The following is a 27,149-nucleotide window of genomic DNA, read 5'->3' as shown; positions in this document are numbered from 1 at the left end:
TCAGCGATGGCTTTGCTGGTCCAAGGTCAGTGCTGCAGCATCGGCATCACCTTGTCCCCCTGATGAAACGGAATCTGCTTTCAATCAGCCGGGATCCCTGAGTATTCGAGTGCACGCCACAGTCTTGGAAGCTGTGCTCTAGATGTCCACCAGGAGGGTGGTGTTGGCACGTCTCTCCACGAGCTTGTCCGTGCTGTGCCCGGACACCTCAGCCTGTTAGGAGCCCAGTCCCCCACTTAGCTTTAGAGGGTTTCCTCACGTGAAAGGCAGCAGAGCTGCATATTCAGATGGGGGGTGCTACATCCGCACAGCCTGGGGTGGAACCCAGCTTGTCTCTTACAGCCTGTGTGACCATAGATACAGTGCTTCCCCTCTCTGTGCCTCAGATTCCTCTCTGTAAAAATGGATATAATGAGAGTCCCTACCTCATGGGGGTGTTATGAGGATGAAGTGAGTTGATCCATATGAAGCAGAGCAGTTTGAGGAGTTCAGTAAATGTTAGCTATTATTATCGTATTACATAGATTTCTGTCTCATGCTTTGGCTCACGTGTGTCTCCAGAGTCTCAGCGAACGAGCTTCACTCCTCATCCATATGATAGACTTGCAAATGCCTAAAGGCAGCTCTCATGCCACCCCCCCCCCCTTCCGTGTGTGTCTTCCCCATTCCTTGTGCGTATTCTTTCAATTTCCACGGCACACTCACCACAAGGTCTTCTGGGAACTAGCACGTCCACAAGAATCACAGCATCCATGCAACACCCCCATTGACCCCTGAGGCTAAAAATTCTACTCCTCCATAGCCTGATTTCTTTTTCCCTTGACCTAGTTTCTTCTAGATCAGACAGAGGTGTATTTGTGTGCTGCAAGGAAGCGTGGTGCCCAGAGGCCTTCCCAAGGCCTTCCTGAGCCCCATGATCCCCTGCTATCCAGAGAGTAGCGTCTTGCTGTCGGCCAGGGCTTGCAGGTTTCTTCAGGCTGCGAGCAACAAGGACTGCAGAGCCTGTAACTACTGTGCTCCATGAACACCCTCCCCGGCACTAAGAATCAGCAAGAGCCATACCGTAGGAGGAAGTCCTGCCCAGGGCCAACGGGAAAAGCAGAGCAACCTCTCCCAGCATAAAGTGAAGCTCCTGTCCTGCTCCCGACCACTCCTTCCCCAATTCCGCAGCCCTCCTTTGTTCTTCCTGGTGTTCTCAAACTGGGAGGGGGTGGCGCACGGGTTCCCTGGGGAGTTCAAAGTTACTCCAAGCCAGTAACTTTGGGCGATCTGTACATCTCACAAGCACTTCCCCTGGTTCCCATTGTTGGGGGTCCTTGGCAACCACTAACTTTCAGAACAAAGGTCATTCTCCTCTGCCTCTTCCCTCATCCCATTTGTCCACATGCCCAGATTTCTCTCTGTCCCCCGAACACATTCCAGGTCTTCCCCCACCCCCCGCCATCTTTACTCACACTGGTGCCCATTGTCACCACAAAACTACCTAAGATGTCCCCATCCTTTAAGACCAGCTCGAACCTCATTGGCGTGGAGCCTTCCCTGACCCACTGCTAAACAGACATGCCCCTGTGCATTCTAAGTATGCCTCTTCCTCGCTGCTTACCAGGACTCTGATGTGCAGTGTGGTGGAGGTCCAGCAACGTACAGGTTAGAGCATGACTCTGGAGCCAGACATCCTGGGCCACTTCCTGGTCATATGACCTTGGGCGGGTTGTGTTACTACTCTGTGAAGAGCCTACATCGAGAGGCTGATGGGAAGACTACAGAATGAATGCACGTAAAATGCTAACACAGCGCTCGGCACAGAGCAAGTCCCACGTAAATGTTGACCGAGATCATTTCCTTATCCTTCCGACAATCATAGTCAGTGTTTCATCTTTTTGACCGCATTATATGCTCTTTGAAGGCAGGGAAGGTTTTAATCATCACCTTTGTTTCCACACACAGGGACAACACCTGGCAGAGACTTCTGGTAGAGGAGGTGAGGCTGTCGGGACCCCCGCCCCCAGCCTGGCCTGGACGCAGGGGTAGCCCTAAGCAGCCATTCAGTATAAGGGGAGAAACCAACCTTCCCACCTTGTCCTCCCCACACCACACACTCAGCTACTGTGGCCTGGGCTTTCATTCTTCAGGGACTGTGTCCCCATTTAAATTCGCCCTCTCCTCATGAGGGGCCAGAAGGGTGAAATGGAAGGCTTATTGGAACATGCTTCTCCCCCAACCTTCCTTCTGTCTCCCAGACACAAGAGATCAGGCTCAGAGCGGGTGGAGGCATAGAAACAAGTGGCCCAGACCGGGAGCCCACCCTGTGCTCACTCGCTGGAGCAGCGGGCTGGAGCCCACCCTTCTGGGGTGAGGGTGAGCAAGTCTGTTCCCCATTCCCTGGCAGGCGGCTGGGACTGAGCACAGTGCCCCCTGCTCTCTCTGCAAAGAAGATGCTCAGAGCATTAATTATACCTTCCCATTGGATCTGTCGGGGGTCCCTAATTACCCTCCTCAGAGGCCGGCTGCTGCTAGATTATTTCCCAAACACCTACGATGCTTTTGCAAAATCAAAGCCTCCCCTTGGCTGTACCTGACGCTACAAAGAAGCAAAATGGACTGGTCAGAGCAATAGATGAAGAAGGCCCGAAGGCCCCCTGACGGGGTCTCGACGGGAAACCCTGTCCAACCGCCCCCCAGCAGCACCTCCAGAATCAGCTTCCCACCGGAACACCAATGGATGGGGTGGCAGGAGGAGAGGGACCCTCGGGAAAGGGCAACTCCAGTCTTGCCTCTCACGTGCTGAGAGGTGGCCGCGGAGAAGTGTAGGAGTGTTGGTTTCCTGTCCCCTCGGAGCCGTGACGCCTTCCGACTCGCTCAACAGTGCACCGTGTGAGACCAGGTCTGATGATTGAGGACAGGCTCCTCTACAACTATCCCCACCCGCAGGCTCTGGCAGGAAAGCCATTTAAGGATACCAGCTGAGCCGATGTACTTACTGATTTGTGAGCCCTTCTGATAAAACTGAGTCTCCACTCCTGGATATTCTTTAAAGATATTTTCTTTTCATTCTAGAGGATTCTGACTTTTGCCCAATCACTCCACTGAAACTTTCTTGAATTCAGATCACCAGTATGCTGTGGGTCCCAGAGCCACTCTTGCTCAGACACCACGGGCTCATCCCAGCTGAGGGCAGGACCCCTGCCACCATGTCCCCAGGTCTGCCCCACCAACCAGGAAGGGAGCCTCCTGTTGGTTCCCAAATTCTCCTCTGCCCTATGGCTTCTGAAACACATCAGTATGTCTTCTCTATATTTTCAAAAGGGCTTGAGAGGCAAGTAACCAGAGGGAAGCGGCAGCTCGTGGTTAAGGAAAAAGCATCAGGTTCTAGATTTTCATTCAAAAGTAAGGAAGAGCTGTGAGTGAACTTTCTTAGCTGCTATCATGGCCTGGCCCTTATTTCTGGCCCAGGGGCAGCGTTGCCCAGGCAAACATCATTGTTTGACTTTCAAGGCATGTGTTTCTGGAAGGGAGCCCCCGCACCCCCACCCCTCTGTGTGCCCACTGCAGTCCTAGATGCTGCAGAGTGCCAGAAGTTAATTACAGGAAATTCCATTCCCTAAAAGACTGTTCATTTACATATCAGAGAAAACTCCCCTTATATCACCTCCCCTCTGGGTGACTCCGCTTTAGTCTCTGGCAGTCTCAGCCTCTGACTAGAAAATAAATCAGACCATTGTTTATTTACGAACCGCCCACCCAGAAGTGAACTTCTACAGTTTGGCTTGTGTCTGTAATTTTTTTAAAGATTTTATTTTATGTATTTTTTTTTAATTTTTATTTGTTTTGAGATGGGCGTGGGCAGGGTGGGGGTGGGAGAATCCCAAGCAGGCTCCATACTGTCAGTGCAGAGCCCAGTGTGGGGCTTGAACTCATGAACCATGAGATCATGACCTGAGCCAAAACCAAGAGTCGGACACTTAACCGACTGAGCCACCAAGGTGCCCTAAGATTTTTTTTCTTTTTAAGTAATCTCTACACCCAACATGGGGGTTGAACTCACAGCCCTGAGATCAAGAGTTGCATGCTCTACTGACTGAGCCAGCCAGGCATCCCAAGTGTCTGTAATTTTTAGAATCAAACTTAAACTCCTAACAACCTACTGCACATACAACAACATTTATGAGTCTGGCTGCATTATGCTAATGGAAGGAATTTAACCTCAAAAAGCAGCTATGACTCCATTTATAGGACATTCTGTACAAAGCAAAACTAGAGGACAGAAAGCAGTGGTCGCTAGGGGGCTGGGGGAAAGGCAGGTGACCAGAAGGGGACCTGAGGGGATAGTAAGGAGTCCATTTGGGTCGGAGCATTGAGATCGGGGAAGCTCTGTGTCATTTCCTCTCTCCCCGCTTCCCTCCACCAGTTTGAGGCCCTACTCTGAGGAAGTATGTGCCACAGAGGAGAGAAAACCGCTGTCATAATTGCAGGCTCTCAGAAGGTTTCAAACATTTAATAAATCTTTGCTTAACACATAAAGAGAGTCTAGATGTTGATCAAAAGCTCCTGGGTATTTGGGCTTCTTAAGTTTTCATCTGCTTTAGCCTGGGTCTGTGATACTTCTTCAGTCAGTAAAAAGGACAATTCAAATGCTAAATGGGGGGTTCCATCAGCAGATAACAAGACCATCCCTAAAGTCTCCCATGGTATCCCCTCAGTCTGAATTGTCTCACCTTGACCCCAAAACGGGTCTACCTTCTCAATTTAAAGAGACTGTTCCAGGTAATCCAAATGGACACCTCACAGGTTACATTGTGGGGTAAACGTTCTGAATTATGTAGAAAACAATTTCCAAATTGCCTGGCTATATTTTCCATTTTGTGCTAAAACACTTATGTCATCACCATATCTTGTAGGGAAGGATTCGATCCCAGAGCACAAATCCCTGAGCAGTGGCTGAAGTCAGCTAGTACACCTGTCTGCCAAAAAGACACGCTGCAGAACTCCCAGAATCCTCTGAGCCAACCAAAGCTGTGTCCACTCTGCCATTTAGGGCTGTTTCCATATGCTGTTCACCTGCACCCATTACGAAGCCGGCCTTATCCATTTTCAGCAGGGGCTCGGTGTCTCTGACATTGTAGCCACATTAATTCTACTCATCAGCGCCAAAGTAACTGGCTTGATTTCAAATGTAGGGCTATTCAGTCACTGGATAAATGAAATTCCAGGTTCTCATCATTACTCCATTGATGGTGGTAATGAACTTGACTATGGTTCCTATTTATCCATCTTCTTACTAGATGAGGGCAGATTTGTTCTGCATGGTTACATCAAGTTGGGGTGGGAAAGTATTCTTTTTGAAATATTGGTATGTTGCCTCCCTGTCCACAGAGGAGAACCCCTGGGCCTCAGGTAAGGTTAAACAGTGAAGGGCTCCAGAAAGGGGTGCTGCCTTCGGATGGGGAGAGATCCTCGAAGGAGGTGCTTGGGAGAGAGGGTATCTACACATGGCTGATCATCAGAACTGGGTTTTATTTGTCTTCCAGGGTTATCTGTCGGAAGGGTTGGTAACTAAGTGGTACCGCTCACCACGCCTGCTCCTCTCCCCGAACAACTACACCAAGGCCATCGACATGTGGGCCGCCGGCTGCATCCTGGCCGAGATGCTCACGGGGAGAATGCTCTTTGCCGGTAAGTCACTAGCCATGTCATCTGACTTCTCCTCTAGTGGCGTTCTGTAAAAAGGGCAAACTGAGTGCAAAAAAAGAAGAAGAAGAAAAAAAACAACACAGCATGCCAATCACAAAACATCCTGGTCTTTCTCTTTAAAATGACCTGTATGGGGTCATCTGGGTGGCTCAGTCGCTTAAGCGTCCAACTCTTCTTGATTTCAGCTCAGGTCATGATCTCATTGATCCTGAGATCGAGCCCCCGCCTCCGACTCTGTGCTGACAGCGCGGAACCTGCTTGCAATTCTCTCTCTCTCCCTCTCGCTCTGCCCCTCCATTGCTCTCTCTCTCCAAATAAATAAATAAACTTTAAAAATTAAAAAAAGGAAATTACCTGCACAGCCTTATGGAACTACTTGGAGGCACCTTATTATCATTTCAGGCAAAATACTGGAGAGGCTAAAAATAGTCTACTGAGCCACAGAACTTTCAAAATCAAGTGACTACTTATACTCAGACACCTTGAGATTGACTCCGGAAAACATCTATCCTACATTTTCAGCCTCTTCCTCCTCTCTCCCTGCGACTGTGAGCAGTCGGTCTGGAGTGTTCATTTGGACAGGGGCCCCTCAGGGGGCTCCCAGAGTCCCTGAGCTGTCCTCCGTGGGGGCAGCCAAAGGGGCCGCTTCAGAATAGAACCTGAGCTATAGGCACTCGCTGGGGCAGCACCACAGCATCCACACGTGCTTAGTGCTACACAGGGCGTCGTTGGGGGACATAAAAGGGCCCCACCATAGGCCACCAGCTTCCGGCAGATGGGAGTCCTGTAGGAATTGGTGGTAAAGGGAGGGCCCTTTGAGCAGCTAGATGAGTCTGGGGACTTCTTGAATTTGGAGAGTCTTGGTTAAGGACTTAACCCGTAGAGGTAAGTGGAAGGGCTACTCAAGCAGAAGGGAAAATAGGAGCAGTGGAAATAAGAAGAGTCTGGAGGTCCAGGGGGACAAGGAAGAGAGAGACCTGAGCCTCACCAGCAGTGCCACAGTGCTGACACAGCATCAGTGTCTGGGCGGCGGGAGTTGTGAGTTCTGAGACTCATAACGTCTGAAGCTCCTTAAGGACGAGCTTCCTGCCTGATGCCTGCCAGGAAGAAGGTGCTCAGTAAGTCATTATTGAGTGAATGAATGAAGGAGCGAATAAATGCCTGACTCCACACCTGTTCCGCAGACCTGGCATAACCCGTCCTCCTCCCACTGCCTGAAGGAGTGAGCAGTACCACTTAGTTCCCAAGACGCATTCCAAAGCCAATTTGTTATTTCTGAATTTCCCCCTCCTCATTGGGATCCTCCTAATTGGAAACCAAAAGGTGAGGCTCAGTCCTGGTTTTAAAATCATTTCCTTTCCCAGCCTGTGAAAGAACATGCAGAGAGGCATCTGCAAAGGGGACTTGGGAAGTCTTGGACCCGGCTTTTAGCTCTGGCTGATCAGTCTATATCAGACTGGTCCATTCCAGAAGCAGAGACATTTGACAAAGCCAAGCCCCAGAGATGGCAAGCAACCTGCCCACAGTCACACAGCAAGTTAGTGGCAGAGGGAAGACCAGAACCCAGGTGCCCTGGCCCCCCGCCCAGCGCTGCTCCCACTGTCCTGTGCTGCCCCTCCCAGGCCTCCTAGAACCACCTGGGGGCTTCTCTCACCCCAGCCACTTGGGCAGCTCCCTCGTAACCATCTGGTATTTGGCTCCCCAGGGGCCCACGAGCTGGAGCAGATGCAGCTCATCCTGGAGACCATCCCCGTGATCCGGGAGGAGGACAAAGACGAGCTGCTCAAGGTGATGCCTTCCTTCGTCAGCAGCACCTGGGAGGTGAAGCGGCCGCTGCGCAAGCTGCTGCCGGAAGTGAACAGCGAAGGTACCTCCGCGGGACAGCCAGGCCAGCACCCTGGAGGCCGTGCTCTGGCTTCACCCTGCGGGGCCGGGGGGGGGGGGGGGGGGGGGGGGGGGCGGTCTCCTTCCAAAAGGACAGAGCGAAGTCCTTAGACGGAGGAGCCAAGGCCACTCCACTGCAGCAGGAATCTGCCCTAGCTACTTCCAGGCTGAGCGTCACTGGCCCCTGGAGTGCAGCCATCAGGCCCCCCTCAAGGCAGTCGTTAGTGGTCTCCCATAGTCTACCCCTGTTTTTGCTTCCTTTTCCTTCTCATCTTTTTCACTTGCCTTCCTTCCTGCCCTGCTTCCTCTCCCTTTATCTTTTTCCCCTTGATGATGTGGTGCAGAATGTGAGGTGGTTTTTTTCGTTTTTATATTTTAATATAATTTATTGTCCAGTTAACTAACATACAGTGTATACAGTGTGCTCTTGGCTTCGGGTGTAGATTCCCATAATTCATCTCTTACATACACCCAGTGCTCATCCCAGCAAGTGCCCTCCTCAGGTGCCCACCACCCATTTCCCCTCTCCCCCACACCCCTCCCCTCACTCATCAACCCTGAGTGTGTTCTGTGTATTTAAGAATCTCTTATGATTTGCCTCCCTCTCTGTTTGAAACTATGTTTTCCCCTTCTCTTCCCCCATGATCTTCTGTTAAGTTTCTCAAGTTCCACGTATGAGTGAAAACATAGGATATCTGTCTTTGTCTGACTTATTTCACTTAGCATGATACCCTCCAGTTCCAACCACATTGTTGCAAATGGCAGGATTTCATTCTTAGAGAATGTGAGTTTTATGAGCTTGAGACCCAGACCCAGACTCAATTCCCAATTCCATTAGTGAGTAGCTGTTTGGCCTTGAGCAAGTTTCTTAACTTCTCTGCATATCAGTTGCCTTAACTATAGAATGGGTATAATGATATGCGTCACATAGGGTCATCATGATGAGTAAGTAAAATAGAATTTGTAAAGCCCTGGGCATAGGATAGTTACTCATCAACTTAAATGTTAACATTATCACCAGGCCTCATACCTGCCAGAGGCTTCCTTAGGAGACCCTTCTATTAGGTAGGATACAGGTTCAGCCAATTGTAAGAGAGACCCAAATTCTTAATGATTTAAATGAGATTCATTTCTTTTTTAAGAAAAACGAAGTTAAGGGGTATCTGGCTGGCTCAGTCAGTGGAGTGTGTAACTCTTGATCTCCCGGTTGTGAGTTCGAGCCCCACATGGGTATAGAGATTACTTAAAATTAAATATTTAAAGAAAAGAAAAGTAAAAGGAAGTTACGAAGTTTATTTCCCTCTTATTTAATAATCTAAAAGCAAACAGTCCAGGCCCAACATGCTGAGCCTGCTATACAAAGTCACCCAGGGGCCTAAGCGCCTTCTATCTTATTATTCTGCCCTCTTACCACCTGGAGGAAAGTAGGGAAGGAGGGCGGGACCCCTTGCCCTTAAGGTCATGGGCCAGAATTTGTACACCTCACTGTCACTCTTGTTTCATTGGCCAGAACTTAGTCCCACAGCCCTACCTTGCTGCAGTGGAGGCTATAAAATGATATTTATTCTGTGCCACTTTGTGTCCTTATTACAAATTAGACCATCAGGAAAGCACTAACAATGTCTTTCAGAAATGTCCTTGGCCATGATCCCCATTCAATCATAAGCTGCCTCAGTTTTCCCTTCATTAAAGGAGAAGAGGGATCATTTGATTCACCACAAACTAAGACTCAGCCCATGTATATTTACTTTGAGTCCTAGGCTCCTGTAGAAATCCCACCACAAGACAAGAGGTGTGTTTACCTCTCGGGAATTCTGGATCAGGGACGTGTCCCCCATGTCCACACACATAGCAGCCCCTCGGGGACTTGGCTCTCAGAGTGGTGGGCTTTGTCTTGGCAAAATCAGAGTTGGTCCTGGAGGGATAAAGCTCCTCACTGTCACTGTCATCAGCAGCATCCACTGACGTTTATTAAGCCACCAGAGTGCTAGGGATGGAAGTTCAGAGACACAAGAGGTGGTCTCGCTGGGAAGACCAGGAACACCTGCCAGGGATGAGAACAAAGACTAAGGAACACATCCGAAGGGGCCGGCGGGAGCCCCGGGTATTTGGGGAGAGGAAGGGAGCCACCACGCACCGAGAGGGACAGAGAAGCTGAACCAGGGGATGTGGTAAGGGCTCACATCGGCTGGACGAGTCACAGACCCGGCGGTAGGAAGTAAAGCTGGAGAGGTGAGAAGGACTGAGAGGCTTAGGAGTTTGGACTCGATCCCGTAGCCAAACAGGTGTTCACTAAAACTAGGCTGGCCCCACCCTCCCAACGTGCCAAAACTCAACTCCAAACAAAATTCTCTCGCCTGCCTCTGGCCGTGAAGAGGTCTCCAACTGATCTCTGGCTTTAGGAGGAGATGGCATTGATACGAAATACCAGCGAGAGAAAGGGCGTCAGGCCCCCCTGCCCCAAAGAGCACTTGGTGACCCGCAGTCACTCCCTCTCCTGTACATTTGAGGCTCCGCAGGCCTGGGAAGAAGCAGGGGTATCTCTCTGGCTGTAGCCCCCAGAGGCTCAAAGGACAGTCTAGGTGACTCTGTCCCTCAGCATCTGACACAGCCATCTAGCCACAGGCGCGGGACAAGGGAGACAGTCCCTGAGACTGTATCGGGGCATCAGTTTTGAGCTCCATTTACTATAAGAAGTAATTATGTCATAGAGGTGCCTGGGTGGCTCGGGCAGTTAAGCATCTGACTTCAGCTCAGGTCACGATTTCATGGTTCGTGAGTTCGAGCCCCACATCAGCCCCGCATCAGGCTCTGTGCTGACAGCTCCGAGCCTGGAGCCTGCTTCAGATTCTGTGTCTTCCTCTCTCTCTGTACCTTCCCTGCTCACTTTGTCTCTCTCTAAAAAATAAACATTAAAAAAATTTTTTTAAATAAAAACATATATCATAAGTGACAAATGTGAAGAAATCTAATATCAAAACAAGTAAAAGGAGAGCTCTGGCTGAAGCAGAATTGGGGAACTCAGGGCCCTGCTGACCTGCCTCTCAGTCTCCAGAGCTGCCCCTGAGAATCCTTCTAGAGCCCCTGGGGCTCTGGGAAGTCCAGTTTGGAGTCTACTGGGCCACAGGAATGTGATAAAATTGTACAGAAGTCTCATATTAGAAATGCCTTCAAAGCACGTGGGGAGATTGAGTCCAGAGGAGAGGAGAGGAGTTGGAGGGGGGTGGGTGGGTAGGGTTTCTACGCTGAGGCAAAACTAACACTGTGGCAGATAAACCTGGAACCTCCCAAGTGATCCTGCTAGCGGTGTATGCATGGCTCATCTCAAGTCCGGACAGAGTGGGGGAGCCTGGGGCTCTGCCCAGGACCCAGGCTGTCAGAAAGGTGTCGCCATCTTTAACGCACAGCTTTCAAGGTCCCCCTGGACACCCACTTTTGGTCGAAGCCAGGGGAAGAGAGAGCAGAGGCTCTTGCAAGAGATCTTTATGCATGTGGCCTGAAAGTGGGGTATACACATCACTTCCACCCCCCCCCCCCCAAAGGCCCCCATCACACAACCACATCAAACTGCAGGGGATGCTGGGAGATGTGGGCCAGCGTGTGCCAGGTGGAGGGAGGGGGGCTTGCACAGGACCCGGCTGCTGCTGCCTTGAATTGTGAGGGAACCAATCATGGGGAAGAGAGAACATGCCAACACGTGGGAACCACAGAGGGCAGAGCTAGGCTTAGGGGCGGAGGTTAAAGGGGGGCAGCTTTGGGTTAGATATAAGGAGGCTCTAATATTTGGGCTTCCAGAAGTGTGTGGGCACGTGCTAGAAGACGACTATCAGGGAGAGGAAAGAGGAGACTGATTCTTAGTAGAGTCCGTGGAGTGGCCCTTTCCAGCTTCAGGGTTTGCTGGGTGCTTATCAGTAACAGTGACGATGGTGACGATGCCTGCCCCTGGTTAGAGCTTCAACTCTCTCCTCTCCTTGTCAGAAGGTCCAGAGTAATAGGTCGGGCCCAGAGAGGGAGGCGGCCCCAAGAGGGAGAGCCTTGCCCCGCCTGGAGCCAGGCAGTACCAGAGCGGGGCTGTGCGCTGCGGTGCCCGATTCTTCCCAGCCCTGGCAATCTGTGATGCTCTCTCAGGTCTGGCATCCCCGACCCAGAAGCACCCCCTGAACCCCAGAGCACTTGGCGGTGATCAGGGTTACTGTTGCATTACTGATCTTTCCGTCTAGGGTTACAGAGAAGTGCCGTGTCCTCCTGGGAAGCCAGTGACCTTCTGAATCCGTCAATTTCCTGAATCATTGGTGAATCTTCCTGCAAAGAGACCCAGGGCTGGAGTGAGGGGCAGGGTCATGGTGCTGGCTGAGGTCCTTGAGCTCAGCTGCATTTCTCCCTTACCGTGAGGGCGGTAACACGATGAGCCAAGTCATGATTTAAGTGGGGCCTCCAGCACCCAGAGGTAATGCAAACCTCCAGAGAGGTAGACCTTGCCCTGAGATAACCCAGAGCAGAGCCCACAGGGCACATGGCTGGCCCCACCCCCCTTGGGAGAAAGGACACCAGTACCTGTGTGCAGAGCTGATGCTTGGCCCGTGCACACCCACACCCCTCCCCCCCCCCATTGGCTGCCGGTATCTCGATGTACTTTCATGCTGGTTGGCAACGAGCCACTCCCCAAGGCTTCTGAGTGTCCCTGCCTATCCAGGTTCCAGCTGCCTAGGATCTCCCCTTGATCTAGTCCCTAGTCCCCAGAAGGGCTGCAGCCTGGTGGCTAAATATTTTTAATATCAAGCCTGCCTGCCCTTGTTTGTCAAACCTCCAGGGGCAATATGTCGTAGAAGGACTGGACTCAGGAGCCCTGGTCCTGTCCCACCTGCCACACTTTCTCAGTGACCTTTCTCAGTGGAGGCTTGTCACTGCTGGCACCTGGGAGCCATAGGCTCCTCTGTCCACCCCAGCAGCATGCAACCCCCACCACATGGGAGTGGGCGTAGAGATACCTCAGGTCCCCCCGACACCGCAAGTGGAGCCACCTCTGAAGTGTGTCCCACGCTGTCTCCTAGAGGATCCTTCCCACAGCAGAACCCAGCCCCAGGTGACCACAGGAGGAACCTGCTCAAGGGCACACCTTGTCGGGGCTTCTTTCCCACTCCCCTACCAGGGCTTCCGGGATCACTACCACTGAACTACCTACATCCCCACCCCTGTCTCTGGAGAAATCCACCCTAAGGCAGAGTTCTCGCCCCAGGCCTTCTCTAACCAGCAGTGACTTTAGGAAGTCACTTTACCCCTCTGGGCCTCTGTTGATTCATTTGTGAAGTCAAAAATCAGTCTCTGCTCTGAATTTGTCACTGGATCGTGGTGAGGATCACAAGAAAGAAAATGGCTAAAAACCTTTTTACAAAAGGGAAAGTACAAAAACAAATGTCAGAGAAGAGTCTCATTCTCTGCGGGCAGGGCAATGAGTGACCTTCGTGTCCTGTTTTGCTCCCCACAGCCATTGACTTTCTAGAGAAGATCCTGACCTTTAACCCCATGGATCGCCTAACAGCAGAGATGGGGCTGCAGCATCCCTACATGAGCCCATACTCGTGCCCCGAGGACGAGCCCACCTCACAGCACCCCTTCCGCATCGAAGATGAGATCGACGACATCCTGCTGATGGCCGCCAACCAGAGCCAGCTCTCCAACTGGGACAGGTGCAGTTCCAGAGGCCTCCAGCCCTGAAGTCTAGAATCCACGCTCTCATACTCCCATTTCTGTTTGGCCCCCGTGATGCGCCATGACCTTTCCCTCTGTCTCCCAAGCTCTAGAGCCCACGGGTGCTTTCTCCAACTTAGCCTCCTGCCTTCTCTCCTGTCCGCAGGTGTTCCCAGTAGATGAGCATGTGTGGGTCGGGGACCTTCCTTGGTGCAATACAGCCTCCACCCCTTCCCCCCCACCCTGGGTATACTGGACACAGGGCTCCGGAGCTCACTTCTAGCGGAGTGGGAATCTGCCCTAGCAAAGTGCGCTGCACCAGTGCACGGCAGGGCGACCATGGAAAACTTACTACTACACAACACTTTCGCGTGGCTCACATCATTTGCACCTCCTGACAAATGCCACGAAGGGACATGCCATTATTATTAGTGCCCACTGACATATGATGAAGTGACAGCCCAGAGAGGTTAGAGATGAGCGTCTTGCCACACAGCTAATAGCTACCTCGTGTGGGGCCTCCTTGGTCTGCCTCTGGGTCAACACTGCTGAGCCATCACAGGACTCCTTCCTGCCGAATTGGGCTCGCCCTCAGAATCCTCCCCAATGTCGTGTGCCCGGAAGTCACTACCAGTGAGTGATTCAGAGGAGGGTAGAACACACATTTTTAACAATCTCTGTGCAGGCAGGTTATGGTTTGCTAGGTCCCTTCCTGTTCTGACGTGGGCTCAGGCAGCTAAACATTTGGGCCTCACCATCTGGTAATCCCGGGAGGGAGAGCTGAGAGCTGCTCGGTTTAGAAATAGAAGTCGAGGGCTTGCTTAGCAGCTAGGACTCCGAGGGGCCCTAAGTGGGAGCCCCGCTGCTGTGGGAATGTGACAGCTAGTTACATAAGTGACAGATGAGCTAGTTCTCCTTTTCAGTCATTTGACAGATGATCGGTTTCAGGTTAAGGAGGCACCGAGGGAGGGCCAGGGCAATGTTGCTATTTTGGGACAGGTTTGTTGGTTTGTTGTCGTGGATTGTTGTTATCAAGAGTTGCCAGCAAATAGAGATTAATGAAGACTCTTCCGACCGCTACCCCCCATGCTAGTCCCGCCCTTGAATGTGGTCCCTCAGCCCCTCCCCCTCCACTCCACAGCCTGTGAGGGCCCAGAGGGGCGCATCCCATGCTTCTCATGGCTGTGCTGCAGGGTTTCGCTGGCCACTGCCCAGCAACTTGGATTGTTTCTAGACCTGACACGCTTCTGCTCCTAACTTGCCCCTAATACCCGCCTGAAGGAGAGGCGCCAATCAATGGCAGACTCCTTCCTGCAGGCCCCCCTGCTTTGTGCAGATGGCTTAACCTTTAAACACCAGCGTCCTCACCTGTAAGGCAGGGTGATAATACCAACTCCATAGAGCCACCGTGAAGGCTTCAGAGAACCAAGGTTTGGCCCCTGGCACGTAGCAGCCAAGGATAAGGGTCTTCACAAGCTCTTCCTCCTAGAAATCTCTGCAATTTCCAGGCCCCTTGTGCGAGGAGGCAGTGTTGTGTTCACCTCTGGGAGTGACTCCTGCCCTAATGGCGTTGCTGGGAGGGCGGGCGGGCAGTACCGGAGCCTTCCTGTGCCTCGCAAACCACATCGTGTGGACTGCTGCCATGCGTCTGCCCCTTCGCGGCCAAATCTGCCCATCCTTGGTGCGTTGGGTTTGAGCACTAGGTATCCTGTACCGTGAGCAGCTGGCCGCTGCCTCCTCTGTGCTCTCTCCCTCCACATTATTCTGCATGGAGTACCTGGCAGGGGAAGGAGAGGGTCCGGCCTGCACACTGCCCTTCGTTTGCCCTCGGCCAGCTGACTTTGCTCGCTGTCCGTGGCTGCAGGGCAGTTGACAGAAGGCAGAATTCCAAGACCTTTGGCCTCTCCTGAGGGTGTCTATGATCTTTCCACAGATCCCATCTGCACTGCACGGATGCAGGGTGCTGTGGGGCATCCAACCAGATCCACTGGGGCGAGAGTTCTTAGTCCTGGCTGTACCTCAGAATCACCTGGAGACATGTTAAAACCATGCTGATGCGCCCCCCACCCCCGCTAGACTTACTGAGTCGGAAATGGGGGTGTGGGGTGATTCTAATCTGAGCCAGGGCTGAGAAGCACTCGTGAGGGCCCTGCTACTCAAAGTGTGGTCCCTGGACCAGCAGCATCAGCATCACCTGGGAGCTTGTTAGAACCACAGACTCTCAGGCCCCGCCTCAGAGCTACCGAATCAAGAGCTGCTGCAATTTAATAAGGTCCCCAGGTGATCTGTGTGCACCTGTGTGCATCTGTCAGCATGTGAGGAGCACCGCACAGGTGGATGCACTTGCAAATAGATTCCATGAGGACGGGGAATTTCTTGTTTTGTTCACTGCTGTGTCTGGCAATGCCAGTGCCTGGCAGGTGGTAAGGTGCTCCAGAAATACCCGTAGGGTATTGAATGTATACCGAAGAATACAAGGGTTAAGCCAAACAATCAGCCCCTTCACCTGAGCCCTGGAGGCTCACCATTACCTTGTCCCATCACTCCCCTACCTCGGGAGGTGGGGGTCACAAGACTCGAGGGACAGGGAAGGAATGGAAAGGCCGCCTATGGGTGGCAGACCGGGATGAGGGGGCTGGCTCCCTCCAGGAAGCCAACTCACCCGAGGTTGGACAATCACCATTCTGTCCGTCTGAACCTTTGCAGGTACCCTGTGAGCCTGTCATCGGACCTGGAGTGGAGGCCGGACAGGTGTCAGGACGCCAGCGAGGTACAGCGCGACCCGCGCGCGGGCTCCGCGCCGCTGGCTGAGGACGTGCAGGTGGATCCGCGCAAGGACTCGCAGAGCAGCTCCGAGCGCTTTCTGGAGCGCTCGCACTCGTCCATGGAGCGCGCCTTCGAGGCCGACTGCGGCCGCTCCTGCGACTACAAAGTGGGCTCGCCGTCCTACCTGGATAAGCTGCTGTGGCGCGACAACAAGCCGCACCACTACTCGGAGCCCAAGCTCATTCTGGACCTGTCGCACTGGAAGCAGGCGGCCGGGGCGCCCCCCAGTGCCGCGGTGGCCGCAGACGCCGGGCCACGCGAAGACGAGCCGGCCAGCCTCTTCCTGGAGATCGCGCAGTGGGTCAAGAGCACGCAGGTCGGCCCCGAGCGCGCCAGCCCACCTCCCGACAGCCCCGAGCGCCGCCTGTCTGCCTCTCCACCGGGCCACCCCGCGCCCATCGACGGGGGCGGGAGCCCCCAGTTCGACCTGGACGTGTTCATCTCCCGCGCCCTGAAGCTCTGCACCAACCCGGAGGACCTGCCAGACAATAAACTGGGTGACCTCAATGGTGGGTGCATCTCTGAGCACCCTGGCGATCTTGTGCAGACAGAGGCCTTCTCCAAAGAAAGGTGGTGAGGGGGAAAGGAGCTCCAGGCCCCCTAGAGGAGGCCCCCCCCGGGAAGCCGGGCTTGGCAGGAAGGGGTGCCTCCCTGGCACCTCCACTGCCCCTTCCAACCCTCTCTGCTGCCTTGGGGTTAGCAGAACACAGGAAGGATCCGAGGAGGGAGAAGAATGTCCATTTCTTAAACTGCCTTAATAACTAGCCTTTAACCTCTGGGAGCAGGTTTGAACAGGAGCCTAGTTTGGGGGTTGATCACTTTCCCAGCAAAGAGGGGGCCCTTCGTTTTATAAGTGGCGGTGTGTGGGGAAGAAAGGTGTCTTAAAGGGCAGTCGACAAGCCCTACCACCTGGCTGGGTTCCGAGGAATGTTGCTGGTATAGTGTTGAAATGATCTGGCCTAACAGACGAAGGACAGTGAGGCCCAGAGACACCCAGTGATGTGGTTATGATTAGGGCCTAGTCTGTGTCAGGGCAAGCCTCGAAGCCCAGTCTTCAAGCCTTGAAGCCTAGGCCACTGTCTTCCTCGGCTGGGGTTCCCTCTGGCTTTCCAATCAGAAAACTTAGTCCAAGATGTTTCTTCCCTGCCCATTACCATCTGACCTAGTCGATCGTTCATTCAGAGCAATGTTTCTTATATTCCAAAATTGGAAACTGAGCCAGTTTTACCCTAGTCACCAACCATATATTTTCTGGTTCCTCGAGGACTTAAATATTCCCATCTGCCACGCCCCTGTATTTGCCTCACCCCTGTGTGATCTGAAAACCTTGTTTCAGATCAGACCAGTTTGGGGTCTGTAGGTACGAGAACTCATCTTCCGTACCTGTGCTCACACCTCCTCCAGAACTCCCTATGCACTCTCCTGACACACGCACGGATGCAAGGTCACAGCCCCAGTTCCTAGAGGCTGTCATTCACAGGTGAGTTTGAAGACGAAAGTTCCACGAATCCCTCCAGCCACATATCCACCCACATACCCCGAACCCACCGGCAGACATATACAGAACTCCTCTCCCAGCCTACCCTGGAAACTCATGTTCTTGGCATGAATTGCTCATTTGGAGGAAACAAGGCGATGAGGTGCCTGCCATCGAGCGAATGTGTTAGGAGAGAAGATTTCACATGGGACCTATCATGTTTCATTAATACTGCCCTTGATTTTGATCATCCGTTTAGCCTTGGCAAAGAGCAGGCCCTAAAGAAATGCAGGGAAAGCAAGTGGCCTTGGGGACAAGGAATCCAGAAAGGACGTGAAAGGCAACGTGCCAACAGCGGAGGTCCTCGGGAGTCGGGCACCAGCATAGAGACCCCGAGACACAGGAAGGGCTTCAAAGCAACCAGGCCGCTCCTAGTGTAGGCCAGGATGAGTTTGGACGATGCCCACCTGGAGGTGTACTCCCACGCAGGGCCTGGGGTGATGGTGTGCAGGCACAGCGAGCCCTCTGAGGAAGCCTAGTCCATTCCCTAGAATGCTCTGCTATTCCCACCACTGGTATTCTGCCTCCCCCCAGGAACCCGCCCCCCAAAGTTACCCACAGGAAGTCTAGCCAGTCTGGAAGACTCCCCCGCATTGGCCTTGGTCTGTGCTCACCCTCACCTCAACAGCACCTTAAATCTATCAGCTAACTAGGAGTTGTACATTGAAACCTGCAACATGTTAGAAGCTTATATTTAAAAACAGAATTAATCACACTGACCAATTTTTAAATGGAAAAAATGTAAATACGAAGTGTTTGGGTTTCTTTCTGTTTTGTTTTGTTTTTTTTTTTTGTGAAAGAAAAGGAAATATACACCACTTCTCATGTGCCATTTGTCCTCAGAGAGTGGCTTTACTTTTTTTGGTAAAGGAACAAGCTGCTTACCTTGACCAGGAGTTCATAATAATTGTTATTATAGAGGAATTGTTATAACTACTCATGTTTTAAAAATATCTATTAAACTTGATCAGGACGGGCCAAATAAAGTTTTATTGGAACACAGATTCCTTTATTCATTTATGGATTCTCTCATTCATTTATATATCATCTCATCCTGTCTTGGGCAGTGGGTTGATTCACTGGAGCCCGGGTGGCTTCTTCCTGCATCCCCGAGGCCAAGGTTTTGAGGGGTTGCAGTCACAGCGGAGGGGAGCAGAGAATCTATACAGATTGGTAGTCAAGGAAGGGATTCCAGAATCACCTGGCTCAGGCCTGGTGTCCATACTGTAGATTTCAAACCAGAGTCAACTGCAATCCCCTGACCAAGGCTGAGCCTTTTGTCCAATCACAAAGGTGCCAACATCATGAGATTTGGGGGAGTCAACATCCAAAAATACCTGCCCAAGCCACATTTCATAGATGCCTGAGAGTCCCCCAACTGAATTTCACCCCTTTATCATACCTGTGTCAGACATTAGCCCTGACCTCATTTGTTATTCAACAACTATAAAATAGACAATAGAGAGGTTTGTTTTTTTTTAATGTTTATTTATTTTTGACAGAGAGAGAATGGAGACAGAGCACGAATGGGAGAGGGGCAAGAGAGAGCTGGAGACACAGAATCCGAAGCAGGCTCCTGGCTCTGAGCTGTCAGCACAGAGCCCAATGCGGGGCTCGAACCCATGAACCACGAAATCATGACCTGAGCCAAGTCAGATGCTCAACCGACTGAGCCACCACAGCACCCTGACAACAGGGAGCATTTTTAGAATTTGTTTATTTCTGTTGATTTTTGACTTCCCTGAAAGGCCCTTGCATCAAAAGAACTTCCTACTGTTGAACTGCATTTGAATCAAGAGGAGCAACCCTATTGAGGCTGTCGTGGGATTCTCTCCAAAACGTCAGTGGACACTAACCATCTCCTTGCAGGATGGGAGTGAAGAGAGCACACGGGGCCGGGCCAGAGTCCTGGTTGAAATTGTACATGAGCCTTGAGTCCCAATTTGAGGTGCTGGTAGAATGTGGGAAGTAGGGTTTGAGAAGCCCCAACAGTAAACAGCACCAAAGGAAAGAAAAACTAAGAGGAAAACAGACAACTGCAGTTTATCCTTGAAAACCCGGGTTTCAGCTGCACAGGTCTGCTTATATATGGATTTTTTACAGTGCAGGACTATATATCTATTGTCTCTTTCTTATGGTTTTCTTAATAGGGGGAGTATGGGAAGCAGATCAAGGCTGAGGAAGAATGCTCAGCAAACACATGGTCTAGGTAGAGACCAGCTTCCACCCAGCCCCACAGAGCTCTCTGGAGCATGAATTGCACCATGGAGTTAACCCCACCTTGAGAAAAAGTGGACAACCTTTGTGCCCCCATGTCAGCTAGTCACAGTGGCCATTGGGGTGGGGTGGAGGAGCAGAGCCCATTCAGCCAAAGGTAGTTCTCCTAGGAGTGGCTGTGGCCACTTAGCTGCCAAAACGCACAGCAGCTGGACAATGGGTACACTCACGTCATCTGTTGCAGGGGATCTGGCCAGGGTGCCATCTGCATTGCAGGACAGTGTGCTAGGCACCATGGGGGTTAAGAGTTAGAAGGAAGACCTACCCCGCTGATTTTTGTGGTTTGGGTGGATAAATGGGGCATGTATGTAAAACGTCTGAGGTGGAAATAAGAGACCTTCTTAGTTGCCCACCTAACAAGCCCCCCGTGGCCCACTTCCAGCCCTTTCATTATTAATTTCCTGCTGTCAACATTCCCCATACTTCTTCACCACTGCTCCCCACCACAGAGTCCTCAAACAACTGGATTGGAGGGTCCCCAAGACCAATATCCAGATCGATAATCCACTAGAAGGACTCACAGGACTCAGAAAAGCTGTCACACTCACAGTTATCGTTTATTACAGTGAAAAGATACAGATCAAGGGGCACCTGGGGGGCTCAGTCGGTTAAGCGTCCGACTTTGGCTCAGGTCATGATCTCGCAATCTGTGAGTTCAAACCCCGCATTGGGCTCTGTGCTGACAGCTCAGCGCCTGGAGCCTGCTTTGGATTCTGTCTCCTCCTCTCTTTGCCCCTCCCCACTTGTGCTCTCTCTGTCTCTCAAAAATAAATAAATGTAAAAAAAAAAAAAAATTCTTTTTAAAGAAAAAAAGAAAAGAAAAGAAAAGATACAGATCAAATCAGCCAAGAGAGGTGTGTGGCCAAACTCCACAAGAGTGGAGTTTGCAAGATTTGAGGGGCTCCCTCCCAATGAAGTTGCATGGGGACAGGCTAATTCTCCCAGCAACCATGTGTGACAACACATGTGACATATTGTCAACCAGCGAGTCCCACCAGAGCCTTGTCACCCAGGATTTCTATTGAGGATCAGCTCACTTGGGTAGGGCCGTGTGACCAACGTGAGCTACTAAGGGTCCAGCACCCCACCCCAGGTCGAACAACACAATGTGCCCCGGGCCTCAGCTGTACAGAAACACTCTTCTTACACAGGAGACTCCAAGGGCTCAGGAGTCACTCTCAGGAGCCGGTCAAGGGCCAGTCTTTCTGAAGACAGCCCTTCCTTTGGAATGTGCAAGGTTTGAGAAACAAGGACCCAAGAAGTTACCCCTCTACTACACGGTGAATATATTTGTGACATTGAATGTATTTGTGGCTCCTGCAATTCTGAAGTTGTGTCAGAGTTTGTTTTACGTGAACGTTACAGCAAAGCTGAAGCAGCACGGCTAGGTCTAATGGAGACCTTAAGAATATGCAGCGTTATTAAAATCTAATAATAATAATAACAGGCATGCTGAGGCAGGTGTTGGGCAATCTAACACCTGAGATGCCTTTTCCTGTTAAATCGTGGTCTACTTACAAAAGCCAAGCCTGCTGCCGGGTTTGCAAGCTAGCTAACCATTCTTTCTGTCAGCGTGGTTATTACCACCGGGGTAATTGTGCCACACGCGTGATGGCCTGCTTTAGGAAGTCATTACCAGCTCCCGTGAGCTGTACTGGAGCACAGAGCCGAGGGCTCCAGAGTTCTGTGGCTGAGGGAGGTCTCTCTGGTGGTGCAGCTGCCTGAGGAAGGGCCCCACGAAGCAAGAGGCAAAACTGGGAACTGAGGACGTCGGCAGGCAGGTTGAGCCACCCCCAGCCTTGGAGATGGTTTTCAGAGGGCTCCAGACGTGAGAAGGAAGGAAAAGATCAGAGTCCTCACATGTGGGCTCCTCCCAGGTATGACTGGAGGATGTGATGTTTTCTTTCAGGTTCCAAGCTGATGAAACCAAGGTGCCCAGATGTTTGGTCCAACACTATCCTAGATGTTTCTGTGAGAGTGTTTTCAGATGAGATCAGCATTTAAATCAATGGGCTTCGAGTAAAGCAGATTGCCTTCATAATATAGATGGGTCTCATCCAGTGAGTTGAAGGCCTGAATAGAACAAAAGACAGACCTCCCCTGAGCTGGAAAGAATTCTGCCAGCAGATGACCTTGGCCCTTCTCTGAGTCTCTAGCCTGCAGACCCACCCTGCAGATTTCAGGTTTGCCAGCCTCCATAACTTCGTGAGTCACTTCTTGAAGATAAATCTCTCTGTGTAAATGTACACACACATCTTAGTGATTCTGTGTCTCTGGAGAACACTGATATAGGGGGTTGGGGCTTTACATGTGCCACCTCATTTCAGTCCTCACAACAACTGAGGAAACATTGCCTTAAACCCATTTTACCAATGAGGAAACTGAGGCACAGAGAAATTGCATAATGTAGCCAAGGCCAGCGTAACCTAAGAGTTCAGAGCAGGGATAACAGAGCCAGGTACTTGGGCTGGGATTCCAGCTCTCCCACGTACTAGCTGTGTGACTTGAGGCAAGTCACTTAACTGTTCTATGCCTCAGTTTCCTCATCTGTAAAATGGGGATAATAATAATCATAATAGCTAACTCATAGAATCCTTATGAGGATTAGGTAAGTTAAAATATGTAAACCACTTAGACCATTACAGTGTTTGGCATGTAGAAAATGCTACATATAAGCGTTTGACCCATAGTAATGGTGGATCCACTGAACAACACTTTCAAGGTCACGTGTTCTCTGGGGTTTTCACTACTCTACGTCAAACAATGTGGAAAATCCACTTGCTCATTAAGAACAAAAGCTAGCAACAAAACACCAGCCCTTGGAGTATTCGCCCGGCGCACATCCTCCCTTCTCTGAGGAGTACGGCCCCACTTGGAGGGGAAGTTTCCTGCATGCAGGTTTGTGCTGTGATGACCTTCTTCCCTGACCCCCTCTATGGCGCCATAGTAGCCGGACCAGGGAGCACACCTGACTCCTGCTGAGCCAATCATACTCTTCCTCCCGGGAATTTAGATTTAAGACCCAGAGATGCCTGTCAGTCTTCGCTGTTGCTTGAACTGAGGACAAGCCAACTTTGGAACTGTGGGACGACCAGTTTAATCATGTGTTCTTAACCGCAGAAGGAGAAGAATAAAGCAGGAGACAGAACTGCCCTGGTGCTGCTCAGGTTTCTCCCGTCCCAATCCCTTGTGAGAACCTGACTGCACCTGCTGCCCCTGGTTCCCACTGGCTCGCCCATGATGGTAGAATAACGCCCCTCTGTGTGCATCTTCTCTGAGTGGACCCTGTTCCTTACAACTGAGAAGGGTTTTGACTCACCTACTTTCCTCTGCCCCAGCCGTGCCTAAGGGAGCCATAAACTAAACACCATACCTGACCTGTGTGTAGGGGAGACTTATTCCCTCAGCATCCATTCATACTTTGGCATAGCATTATAGTGGCTCTCTTGAAGCAAAGCTTAGAGAAACGGGAGGGAGCTGAGTAGTTTTGTGATGTGAAGGATGTAGACAAAGCTCACATCTAGACGAGTTGGGTGAACCCAAACTCAAGAGGGTAATGAATGCCAGGGGGGAGGGTAAGAAGTGCAGGGGCCTCAGAGGGGCTACCTCATCTCCTTCGCAGCTCTGCCTAGGGCTGACCCAACCTGGGCAGGGCAAAGGTCAGTCAAGACCGGGAGAAGTCTCTTTGGTTTAGCACACATACAGGGTCTGACATTCTTACTGGGAACAGACATTCAGAGACCAAGGACACCAAGATGTTGGTGTAATTAAACTTCCATCAAAGTCTGCAAGCAGGAGAGTTTATCCAGCCAACAAACGTCCCCTGACCATAGGAAGGAGAAGAGCCACAGCTGTTTTTTACCAAATGGATCTCATTAAATTAATTGTATTACCCCTGGACAGCTCAACACTCTCAATGAGTTTTAATAAAATCAGGAGTGTTATAGCAGAAAAAGACCATCTAATGAATCCAGTTCCTCACCCTGGAGATAAGGTTGTAGGTTCAGACAGACTAAGTGACATGGACAAGGTCACATAGCAAGCTGGTGGCTCCTGGCTCATAATCTGCTCTTCCTTCTACAACATGATGTCTTAGGACCTGAGGTGTCACTATAGTTAGCTACCCAAAAACCGTTTCCAATACCCTTTCCCTTGTGTATCTCCTTCCCTAGAGATTGCAAACCTTACTTTCCCAACCTTCCTAGAAATGATCCACAGACATGTGACCCAGTTCTGGTCAATGACAGATAAAGGGGTGTTTCCTGGGAAGCTTCTCAACACTTAGATTAAAAGGGCATATTGAGAAGAACACCTTTTACCCTCTGCTTCCTGCTTTTGAATTTGTATGCCATGCTGGAACTGTAGCGGCCATCTTGAGCTCATGAGGCAGCAAGCCAAAGGATGAAACGTCTAAGAGAGTGGACGTGACAAAGAGGGATCAAAAGAGCCTAAGTCCATGACCATGTCATTAAGCTGCAGAACCAGTCCTAGAACTGCCTACATTCAGACTTTTTGTTGAGAAAACATAAATATCCTTAACGAATAAGCCAGTTAGTCTTCAGCTACAAGTTTTTTACTTGCAGCAGAAGGCATCCCAATGAATACCAGGATTATTTGAAGGTCCCTGATTCCTCCACTATGGTGTTTTGCTTCATTCCTGTAACTATTGCAGTCTGGGCTCCTACAGCTCGGTAGCCTCTTGGTGAAGTGTGACTGTCCTGTTCTCTAACACCTACAGTTGGTAAACCTTTTTACACACTTGTGAACACACTGGCTGACCCCAGGGGCATATTTCTGCATAGCCTTGTGCCTTTTCTTGCTAAGAACCTGGCTTTTCCGAGAGCATTTGAGCAAAAGTTCCGAACCACAGTGAGTGTCTGAGCTCTTTGGTAGACTCTCATACAGCTGTATGTTGGCTCTCAACCCCTCCCACCATGTGGGGAAATCCTCTTGCATTATTTATTGTGTCCTTAACCTACAGTCCTCCAGCCATCCCAGCTCTGCAGCCTATTTTTTAGGATGTTTGCTAGATACTTAGCCACATTCCCCGCTTTTCAAGTCTTCCTCCCTGGCTTTCAATATCCTCTCCTGTCTCCCACCTTTCGCATTTACTGGGGATGACAGACATCCACCCAGAGAAACTCCCACCTGCAACCCCCATTTCCTCATGATTTCTAGCTGTGTTTCTCCTTCAAGGTGCAGGGCAGGAGCAGCTCTGGTGAAAGAAGAGAACACGAGGATGTGTTGCAGGTCCAGCCCACAGAACAACACCCTCTTCATTCTGTACTCCTGCCCTAAGCTGCTCCTTCTTTAGAATAAACATGGCTTAAGGGCATCTGAGTGTCTGACTTCGGCTCAGGTCATGATCTCGCGGTTCATGAGTTGGAGCCCTACACTGGGTTCTGTGCTGATGGCTCAGAGCCTGGAGTCTGCTTCAGATTCTGTCTCCCTCTCTCTCTGCCCCTCCCCACACGCTCTGTCTCTCAAAAATAAGTAAACATTAAAAAAAAGTATATACAAAAAAAGAGGCATCCCCTTCTCAGCCACTATTTCACTGAGGCCTTTCCTACCTGCTTCTCTTCCCATCCAAATGCACCTGCCCTACCCTTTTGAAGTTCTGATTAGTGGACATTCCCAATCTGCCCTGTCCAGTCCGGTAGCCTCTGACCACATGTGGCTACTAAACACTTGAGATGTGACTGGTTGGAATTGATATGTGCTGTAAGTGTCAAATACACACCAGATTTCAGAGACTTAGGACCCCAAAAAAGGAATGGAAAATATCCTACTTATATTTTTATACTGACTGCATATTAAAATTATAATATTTTTGATATCTTGTATTAAATAAAATATATTAGAACTAACTTTACCTGTCTCTTTTTAATTAAAAAAAATTTAAGTTTATTTATTTATTTAGGGAGAGAGCATGAGCAGGGGAGGGGCAGAGAGAGGGAGAGAGAGAGAATTCCAAGCAGACTCTGCATTGTCAGAGTAGAGCCCAACACAGGGCTCGGATCCACGAACTGCAAGATCATGACCTGAGCTGAAACCAAGAGTTGGATGCTTAACCAACTGAGCCACCCAGGCACCCCTCTTTTTACTTTTTAAATGTAAAAAGAGGACAGCCTGGGTGGCTCAGTCAGTTAAGCGTCTGACTCTTGATCTCATGGTTCATGAGTTCAAGCCCTGCATCAGGCTCTGAGATGACAGTGCAGAGCCTGCTTGGGATTCTCTCTCTCTTCCCTCTCTGTCTACCAGCTCCCCAGTTGCTTGAGTGCTCTCTCCCTCTCTCTCTCAAAATAAACAAACTTTTTGAATGTGTCTAACATAAAGTGTTTCAGTTCCACAGGTGCCCTGCATTCTACTTCTGTTTTTCCTCCACATTCTATAGGACAGCACATCATGGGCTAGAATGCCATGGGCTGATTATGGTCTTAATCCTTTTATAATAATATTTCACTTCAGTCAGATCTCCATCTTCTCAAACTAAAGGCATGGCCCTCATACTAGAACTCCAGGCCCCATGCAATCTTTGTGGGGCAGTTCACTTTCAAATAAAATCAAAGATTGTTTGCAAGGCCACTTAAACTTCCCTAAACAAAAAAGTAGTGTTAGCTACACAGATACAATAATGTCTCTCAAAATCTGAAGTTGAGAAACAGAATTAAGCCTCAGGAAGTACTCCACACAAGCCCTTGGGAAGCCAAGAATCATGGCTCTTCTCTTTGTCTCCTTTTGCAAAGGGTTTTATTATCTCATCTGTTGGCTCAACCACTTTGGTTTCAACTCGAAGCCCTGAACCTGAATGTCCTTCTGCTTCATCTGAGTTTAGCAAAATCAATCACTGAAGTCACCAGAACAGAGTGGAGAATCAAGATGACCTGATTACCAGATTACAGGTAATTTATTTTATCTCCAGTGGTGCCAGACATTGCATTTTACATTTGGGTCCCGTGGCTCGAGCTGTGATTTATTTATTAGACTTGACAATGAGACGAGTCTGCCTTGTGCTTGCAGAAGAAATTCCAGTCTGAATCTAAAAGTGGAAGATGCTATGCCAAGAATGGCCACTGATTTAATGAAGGGCAAGCCCCTTCACTTTGAGGGGGCTCAGCTTCCGGCTTGCAGAATTAAGGCGAAAGGGATGGAACACGCTCATGTTAACTCATAATTACAAAGGTCTGCATAAATGGAGGACTGTAGGAACCAAACTTCACCCCTTAAAACCTAAGGGGACTGGGTC

General features: G+C 50.5%; 1 protein-coding gene across 4 annotated transcripts in view; it reads left to right on the top strand.

Annotated features, from left to right (window-relative positions):
- MAPK4 (mitogen-activated protein kinase 4) overlaps window positions 1-18,628 on the top strand; it is a 153,796-nt gene extending 135,168 nt beyond the window's left edge. For all 4 annotated transcript variants that reach the window (XM_058692085.1, XM_058692083.1, XM_058692084.1 and 1 more), the window contains exons 3-6: window positions 5,529-5,673; window positions 7,397-7,558; window positions 13,061-13,262; window positions 15,970-18,628. In XM_058692085.1, the coding sequence (XP_058548068.1) occupies window positions 5,529-5,673; window positions 7,397-7,558; window positions 13,061-13,262; window positions 15,970-16,666 (1,206 nt within the window). In that variant the 3' untranslated portion in view covers window positions 16,667-18,628. The remainder of the gene's footprint in view (window positions 1-5,528; window positions 5,674-7,396; window positions 7,559-13,060; window positions 13,263-15,969) is intronic.
- The last annotated feature ends 8,521 nt before the right edge of the window (window positions 18,629-27,149 follow it).

The sequence above is a fragment of the Neofelis nebulosa genome, chromosome 11 (assembly GCF_028018385.1).
Source record: "Neofelis nebulosa isolate mNeoNeb1 chromosome 11, mNeoNeb1.pri, whole genome shotgun sequence".
NCBI classification, from domain to species: Eukaryota; Metazoa; Chordata; class Mammalia; order Carnivora; family Felidae; genus Neofelis; species Neofelis nebulosa.
The sequence above is the reverse complement of the archived record's forward strand: the minus strand, read 5'-3'. Positions and strand labels throughout refer to the sequence as shown.